The following is a 7,606-nucleotide window of genomic DNA, read 5'->3' on the forward strand; positions in this document are numbered from 1 at the left end:
CCGCGGGAGCGTGGGAGCGCAGAGTCCCGGGAGGCTACAGAGATCTGGAGAGACGACGAGACATCCCGAAGAGACCCAGAGACAGGACGAGAGAATCCCAGAAACCCGAGAGAGACAGACACAGATGCAAAGACCGGAGAGACCACGGAGGAACCCAAGAAATCGCTAAGAAACCTGAAAGAACGTGAGAGATCCAGAAATAGAGTCACCAAGAGGCATTCAGAGACCCGAAAGACAGCAAGGGAAAAAAAAAAAAAAAAAAAAAAAGGCCCGACGTCCCAGGGACACGGGAAAAGGAAGCACGCTTTAAAGAACAGGAAATAAAGCGAAAGGAAGAGAAGTGGGAAGAGGGAGGAGGGCGGGGAGACCTCGCTCCTCCCCCGCCGAGGGCCGCTTGGACCCCCGGGGTGGGGATCCGAGGGCCGGGTCCTTTCTCAGGGTCACGCCTGTGGAAGTGCAGGCCACGGGAGGAGAAAGGGGTGTGGAGGCAGTAGGATCCCCAGTTGAGAGAAGGGAAGTCGGAGGACGTGCGGAATTTGGGTCTAGAGAGTCAGAGGCTGCATTTAAATGTTCGGTAGAAATGTTTAAAGAAAGATTTTTTTTAGAAATATCATCAAATACGTTCCTTCCCCTTCGGAGACAGAGGAAAAGGAAAAAAGGAGATTGTGCATTGTGCGTTTTAGAAATATCATCAAACATATTCCTTCCCCTTCGGGAAACAGAGAAAAGAGAGACTGTGCATTGGCCGGGAATCGAACCCGGGCCTCCCGCGTGGCAGGCGAGAATTCTACCACTGAACCACCAATGCAGACAGGAAGAAGGCTTGTGAGTATCTTAGTTGAGCCTGGAAAGACTGATGCAAATGTAAGCCCTGGGCTCAAGGAAGGAGAGGCCCCTAATGGTTAACGTGGGTGGAACGCCAGGTCATTCTTCCTCCCTCCTGGATCCGGCCACCCGGCCATAAAACCAGTCCATATGGCCAGGGGCGGCCCCACACCCGGGTGCGAACAGCCCAGGGCCCCGAGCCTCGCGTGCAGGTGAGAAAAACTCAACCCGAGCCCAGGTTCCCAAGGAGGGGGGCCGCGGGGGCGGATGGGGCCATACATCTGCGTTCCCATTTGGCCCAGGTAGGGGGTTGTGGGGTGTACCGGGAGGTGGGGAGCCCTGATTCCAAATGGAAGCCCCCTTCTCAAGGACTTGGCCCGTTCAGACTAGGACTTTGGTAAGACAGGCTCCGCGAAAATACCAAGATGTGGAGGGGCGCTGGAAGGGTTTGGAGGCAGCTCCACTTGTCTCTGACTCCACAGCTATCTTCCATCTCTATCAGTAACCCTGTCTTTCTGTGTCCTTGTCACTGTCACTCTTGTGATGGCTCATCAAATTTTTGATTTTTCTTCTCAGGTATTTCGTCCTGAAGTCTCCAAGTGTTCACCGGTCTTTCTGCAGAGGGTCATGTTCTTGGTTTGAGGTAGGTGTTGATTCTCTTTTTGTATCCTTTTCTTTCTTTTTTAGGAAAACTTCCTGCTCCCCTACAGTCAGGAGGGTCCTCCAGAAGCAGGCAACTCAGGCACACTTGTGTAAGGTGTCCGGGCAGTGAATTTAGTTTTAAACCAAATATTTGTAAGTGGAAAGATCTTTACTCCTCTCCATACTTTAAAGACTAAATTCTTTAAAGAATAGATTTAACACTTTAAAGACTAGATTCTTCTTCTTTGAAGTTCCCCCTGTCCATCCTCAGTCAAGGTACTTTTCTCAGAGTACCTACTTCACTTTGTTTCTATAACGGCTGCTTTTCCACTAGATCTGCGGGATAAACTAGGCCTCTTGTTCATATGAACTGTCCAAACCTAGATTAGTGGCCCTTGTGCACAATGAGGGTGCAAGATATTGGATAAGTGAATGTAATTGATTTAGAACAGAGCGCTTTTTCCACTCCCAGACAGAGGCCCAGCACAGTTGGGTTGCTCTCTATAGGAAGCAGGAGAGGTACTTGGGGGAAAAGGTGTATAATATTCAGTTTGGAGGCTGAGAAGTGTTTTTATTTCAGTGCTAGTGGGGGTACAATGAGCCTACAAAAAGGCTGCAATTCTAGGAGAACTCCGAATTTCATCCTTAAGTGAAGTCTGTCCTGAATTACTTAAAACTCCCTCTACCCCTAATAGCCTCCTCCTTTCAGCTGGGTCCCGCCTCTTTATACAGCCTTATGGTCCTTATACCAGCCGGTGCCTCATTCCCCATCACTTCCCACACTCCCAGGCCAGTTCCCCTCCCCCTTTCACTCCTAGTCTTTCCGGGAGCCTCGTGCCGGGGTCTTTCCCGGGTGGGATCTAGGTGCTGAAGGGGGCGGGGCCGTATTCTATCCCTCCTACCCGGGCTCTGCGGGATATAAGAATCCAGACAAGCAAAGACCTGGTCCGCGCCAGGGTCCGGAGGAGCAATGGTCACCCGGGATCGAGCAGAGAATAGGGACGGGCCCAAGGTGAGAGGCGGGAGGGGTGGGAGCAGAGGTCCTTGGTCCGGCCGGGGAACCTGGGCACTGACACAGTGGGTCGGTGGTGAGGCCGGGACACAGGGCTGAAATAGGAGAGGTGTCCAAGGGACCCAGGGAACCAGGAACTGGAAAGGAAGCTGCAAAGTGTGAAGGAGGTAGTGTCTGAGTAGGACCTGCGTGGGCGGCGGAAGGAGAGTTTTTGGGGTCTGGATAACCTGGTCATTCAGCACCTTACGGCCTAAGGGAGTGGGAGGGGGCTAGAATTTCAATAAAACCAAGAGGATACAGTCAAGGGCTGAGGGTAGGAACAAAAAGAGAAGAGGATGGGCATTCACCACTTAGGCCGCGAGCCAGGACTGGCCCAAGGCGGTCTTGGAGAGAAAGCCCTGGGTTTTTGTTTCAGAGGTTCGAGATCCGGTTGAAGATTTTAGGGTGAGCAAGTGGAGAAGGGTGACGGCCTAGACGGGTTTGAGGGAGAGGAGGAGGCGCGGTCGCGCTAGGTTTCTCCCTTTCTACACTCAGGGCCGCCAGCTCTGAGCCCCGCACCGTGCGGCCCACTTGCCTGGGCGCAAAGAGGGTCTCCAAAGTTCTCCACTGAGACAGAGACCGCACGAGATCGAGACGTAGAGAGAAAAGAGGAGAGACACAGAGAGGGGAGGAGGGAGGACGAGACTGAGAGAGGAGAATGCAGAAGATCCGGGAGAGAGAGGAGGCGAGCTACAGAAGCGGATCCTAGGGGCGTCGGGGTGGGGGCGGGGGGGAGCGGAGGTGGAACGAATGGGCTCCGCCCTAGTCAATCTGGGATCCTGGGCAAGGAGTGGGAGGGGGCTCTCCCAGCGGCGGGATCCCGACGCCGGTGCGGCTGCGCTGAGTCTCGGTCCGGTGGGCCCGCTCTCCCTTTCCCGCTGGTCGCAGATGCTCAAGCCGCTTGTGGAGAAGCGGCGCCGGGACCGCATCAACCGCAGCCTGGAAGAGCTGAGGCTGCTGCTGCTGGAGCGGACCCGGGACCAGGTCAGTCCCTCCACCAGCCCCGGACCCCCAAGCAACCCGATCCTGCGTCCAAGGGATTCCCACTGGGATTGGGGGGGGGGGGCATAAGCTGGATTGGCCACCCTGGCCCCAAGACATCCTGACCCGAGCCCCGTCTTTGGAATCCTATCCCAGACCCCCCCCCCCTCGCCTCTCATTCTCAGAGGGCAATCTTCTTCGCCACCCCTCGGGTCTGTAAGTTTCCTTTCAAGTTCTGTGAATTTCGCTCCCAGGGTGGGTCAGTTTCACCTTCGGGTTTCTAAATGCCCCCTTTCCATACATTCCCCAAATCAGCCAGCGTCAGTTCTGCCGGTGGTTTTCACTCGCTGGGTTGCTCTTTCAAATCTCCTCACATATTGGGTATTGGTTTCATCCCCTGGGGCTGGACAGTTTTCGTCTCAGGGTGGGACAGGACCATTCTTGGTCATCTCACTCCACATTCGGTCGCGCGTTCTATGGGCAGCGCGCAGTTGCGTTCCGGGGGCACCCCCAGCTCCGGTATCCGCCCCTCCCTTCTTCCCCCTGCCACTTTCCCCCTCTCTCCCCACCCTTTTCTGTCTCTGCGCCCTCCCCTCCCGTCTGTAGAACCTCCGGAACCCGAAGCTGGAGAAAGCGGAGATACTGGAGTTCGCCGTGGGCTACTTGAGGGAGCGAAGCCGGGTGGAGTCCCCGGGTACAGCGCCGGGGTCGGGTAGCTGAGGGAGGGAGGGAGGACGTTTGGAGGCTCGGGACGGGGAAGCTGGGGCGGGCCCTGCGGTGGACGGTGGGCTTGGGGAGTGGCCGACTCTACTCCTAGGCGAGGTTAATAACACCCGCGCGTGTCTGTCTCTGTGTCTCTGTCATTTTCTCCCTCTTTACATCCATCTGGCTTCCTGTCTCTATGCGCCCGTCTGATCTCGGTATCTCTGCGCCCGCCCCTTCCCTCACCCTTGCTGGGCCCCTGCCCTGCCCGCCTGTCCTCCCGCCGGCCGCACCCGCCGCCGCGGCTCCAGGGATTCCCCGGTCCCCAGCCCAGGACGCCGAGGCGCTCGCCAGCTGCTACTTGTCCGGTTTCCGCGAGTGCCTGCTCCGCTTGGCGGCCTTCGCGCATGATGCCAGCCCGGCCGCCCGAGCCCAGCTCTTCTCCGCGCTGCAAGGCTACCTGCGCCCCAAACCGCCCCGGCCCGAGCCGGTAGATCCCAGGCCTCCAGCGCCGCGCCCACCGCAGGACCCCGCCGCACCAGCCCTTGGCCCCGCGCTACACCAGCGCCCCCCAGTGCACCAGGGCCCCCCTAGTCCGCGCTGCGCCTGGTCCCCATCCCTCTGCTCCCCCCGCGCCTGGGATTCCGGCGCGCCGGCGCCCCTCACCGGACTTTTGCCGCCGCCTCCACCGCCTTACAAACAAGACGGGGCGCCCAAAGCCCCGCCACTCCCGCCGCCCGCTTTCTGGAGACCTTGGCCCTGAGTTTTGGGGGTGGGGTGGGGGCGGGGGCTGGGGGAGGGGTAGAGACTCCAGCCGGAGGGCAGCAGAGGGACCCGGGCATCCGGGCGAGGTGTTGGGGAGGGCGGCGGGGCGCGCGGGCTCAGCGCGCGGGTGAAATGTGGTCTATATTAGAGTATCTATATAAATATATATTTCCCTGGTTCCTGTCCCTTTTCCCTGCCCCCAACCCCGCGTCTAGGATTGTACCTTTCTAACCCCAGCCCAGCCCCAGCCCCTTCCCGAGTCCCTAGTGCATGGAATAAAATGGTTATTAAATCCCGGTGTGTCCCGGAGCCGGGGGCCTGCCTTTATATCGGCGTCCACGCCCACTTTCCCTTCCCTTCTGTTTCCCACCCCCAGTCCTACTCTCCAAGGCCCAAGCTCCGGGGTAGACAGGTAAGTAAAGAAGAGAGCAGAGCGGATACTGAGGTTGGAGCTGAGACCAAGACGAAAATGCAGATAGGGCAGGGGGAAAAGGTCGGACAGAGAGAAAAGAACAAACTTGAAATAAAACCGACTCTGGTGGGATTCGAACCCACAACCTTTGAATCGCTCTTTCGTCACTAGAAGTCCAATGCGCTATCCATTGCGCCACAGAGCCACCTGGCGGGCGGTGGCGTCTCGTAGCTTACGGGTAGTAGCATGGGGGAAGGGGGCAGAATGACAGTGTTGTTGACAGGAAATTGGGCGGGGCGTGTTAGGAGCCTATGGTTAGGATCTCCGCGGCCAGCCGGGGAGGAGTATGTTGCTCAAGCACGTGCGCCAGGTGGGAGTGAGGGCGCACAAGTGTTCCAGAAATAGGGAGGGAAAGCAAACAAACAGGAGCGAGCAAGCAAGTGCAGAGCTTCGGCTGCCCGCTTGGAAAGTGCTTCCAGCTCAGGTGCAGTCCAGTCCCACGTAGCCCCACTAAATAAACTTGTTTTGCTATAAATTTCTGAGTCCCTGTCTTTTGGTTTGTTTTGCCATTGTCACGATGCAGTTCAGAGGCTCGACGGTTCCCTGTTCTTGAGTTTTAAATGTGAAAAGGGAAACTAGTCAATTTAACGTTATCATCTCTAGCCCCATTTTCCTTCTGCTCTCTTAGGAGGACAACGAAGACAACAAGCTCCCATGCAGGTAGCGTGGCCGAGCGGTCTAAGGCGCTGGATTTAGGCTCCAGTCTCTTCGGAGGCGTGGGTTCGAATCCCACCGCTGCCAGGCCAGAGTTTTTCCCTTGAGCTTTATTATCGTGAATGAGTGCCAAGAGCACAGCAGGGGTGTATAGTTTTACAGGGACCATCGAGGTGTTTTAACTGCTGACTGTTCTCTTTGGTTTCCGAGGCAGATAGTGGATATACATCCATACCCCAAGCCCCAAGCCAAGATCTGACAGAAACTGTTTGTGTAAACCTATATTTCATAGTTGTCTTCATTTTGACATCGTCCCCAAGTATAACTATCTCAAAATTAACACGACTTCCTAAATATCTCAATATCCAGTAATTTATCTTTGGATGTCTGTTATAGCAGCTGCAACTATCCTGTCTGAAGACTTTAGAGAAAGGTCTTAAGTAGCTTCTTTCGGGTCACATGAGAATGTCACAAAATCAGCAAATAATACATTGGATGTAGTGGTATCAAACCTAAGAAAAGTTAAGGTTCCACCGAGATTTGAACTCGGATCGCTGGATTCAGAGTCCAGAGTGCTAACCATTACACCATGGAACCCCTCTTTGGGGCCCTCCTTCGAAGATTATATACATTACTTAACACCCTATTTTGTCATTTACGGAAACCCGAACAACCGCTCCTGGTTACTGAGCATCTGAAATATTAATAAATATGTACTGTCAATGTCTAACGCTTAAGGCTGTACTAAAAAAGGAAAAAATTATTAGAAATGCATATTAAAATAAGATTCGGGAGATGGGGTTAAGTAAAATATATTATTAAGATATTTCACTCTATTCTTTTTACTCTTTTTGATATGGTTACTAGAAAATTTAAATATATATTTGCGTAGCTTTTGCTACTTTCCCTCGGTCATTCGTTCGACTTTCTTGAAAATAAATCCCTGACCCACCTAAAACCATTTCCTCTTAAAAGAAGGTACTATATTTTCTTTTTATCATGCTTTTGTTCAAAGGAGAACTGTAAGTTGTATTCGAAAACAAACCTCACAGATAGTGGGAGGGGGAGAAAAAGCAGACGCCCGAACAGGGACTTGAACCCTGGACCCTCAGATTAAAAGTCTGATGCTCTACCGACTGAGCTATCCGGGCTCTTGCTCTATCCGCTTTCTCTTATCTATAAGAGGTTTCTCGTATGAAAGCGCAGGCTTGTAAGAACTGTGTGCTTTTAGGCAAAGGACCCTGACACCCACTTGGAGAAAATGGTTGTGGCGCACCAGCAGCTAATTGAACTTTTTTCACTTTCCTTCTTTAGAACGCTGTTAAAGGCTGAAACTCCGGCTGGAGCTTCGCGGAGTCTGAAACCTTAGATGCCCGGACTGGCCGCGCGGGGCCGCTGCGGGCTACAGCCTTTCCTTCCCAAAAGGTTCCTCTCTGGCCCCTGTGACCTGCATCCTGGAAATCTCGGGCTCTCGGGCTCCCAGGCTCCCGCCCACCGGCGGCAATCTGAGGGCG

The 7,606-nt window shown here is 54.5% G+C and overlaps 1 protein-coding gene and 5 non-coding genes across 8 annotated transcripts; 2 read left to right on the top strand and 4 right to left on the bottom strand.

The window, feature by feature from the left end:
- Positions 1–737: 737 nt before the first annotated feature.
- On the bottom strand, positions 738–808 carry Trnag-gcc (transfer RNA glycine (anticodon GCC)). The gene has a single exon. It is a non-coding gene; the product is annotated as a tRNA-Gly (tRNA).
- Positions 784–4,964, top strand: Hes7 (hes family bHLH transcription factor 7). 3 transcript variants are annotated; one of them, XM_071603171.1, is made up of 5 exons: positions 784–825; positions 1,402–1,468; positions 3,407–3,502; positions 4,106–4,193; positions 4,513–4,964. In XM_071603171.1, exons 3-5 carry the CDS (start codon positions 3,407–3,409, stop codon positions 4,962–4,964), a joined length of 636 nt encoding a protein of 211 aa, XP_071459272.1. In that variant the 5' UTR covers positions 784–825; positions 1,402–1,468. The 3 variants fall into 3 exon arrangements, with proteins under 3 accessions (XP_071459272.1, XP_071459271.1, XP_027802576.1); XM_071603170.1 differs by lacking the exon at positions 784–825 and adding an exon at positions 964–1,037; XM_027946775.3 differs by lacking the exons at positions 784–825; positions 1,402–1,468 and adding an exon at positions 1,893–2,479.
- A 532-nt stretch (positions 4,965–5,496) lies between these two features.
- On the bottom strand, positions 5,497–5,583 carry Trnar-ucu (transfer RNA arginine (anticodon UCU)). Its single transcript is given in 2 exon segments — positions 5,497–5,532; positions 5,547–5,583. It is a non-coding gene; the product is annotated as a tRNA-Arg (tRNA).
- A 514-nt stretch (positions 5,584–6,097) lies between these two features.
- Positions 6,098–6,179, top strand: Trnal-uag (transfer RNA leucine (anticodon UAG)). Its single transcript has one exon. It is a non-coding gene; the product is annotated as a tRNA-Leu (tRNA).
- Positions 6,180–6,617: 438 nt separating this feature from the next.
- Positions 6,618–6,689, bottom strand: Trnaq-cug (transfer RNA glutamine (anticodon CUG)). Its single transcript has one exon. It is a non-coding gene; the product is annotated as a tRNA-Gln (tRNA).
- A 481-nt stretch (positions 6,690–7,170) lies between these two features.
- On the bottom strand, positions 7,171–7,243 carry Trnak-uuu (transfer RNA lysine (anticodon UUU)). The gene has a single exon. It is a non-coding gene; the product is annotated as a tRNA-Lys (tRNA).
- Between the last annotated feature and the right edge of the window lie 363 nt (positions 7,244–7,606).

This window comes from Marmota flaviventris, chromosome 17, assembly GCF_047511675.1.
Source record: "Marmota flaviventris isolate mMarFla1 chromosome 17, mMarFla1.hap1, whole genome shotgun sequence".
NCBI classification, from domain to species: domain Eukaryota; kingdom Metazoa; phylum Chordata; class Mammalia; order Rodentia; family Sciuridae; genus Marmota; species Marmota flaviventris.

Excerpts from the sequence above, each read along its gene's own strand:
- Hes7 (XM_071603170.1), top strand. The coding sequence starts at position 976 with ATGGCCAGGGGCGGCCCCACACCCGGGTGCGAACAGCCCAGGGCCCCG. Across the intron at positions 1,469-3,406 it reads GGTCATGTTCTTGGTTTGAG|ATGCTCAAGCCGCTTGTGGA; the intron begins GTAGGTGTTGAT and ends CGCTGGTCGCAG. Across the intron at positions 3,503-4,105 it reads TGGAGCGGACCCGGGACCAG|AACCTCCGGAACCCGAAGCT; the intron begins GTCAGTCCCTCC and ends TCCCGTCTGTAG.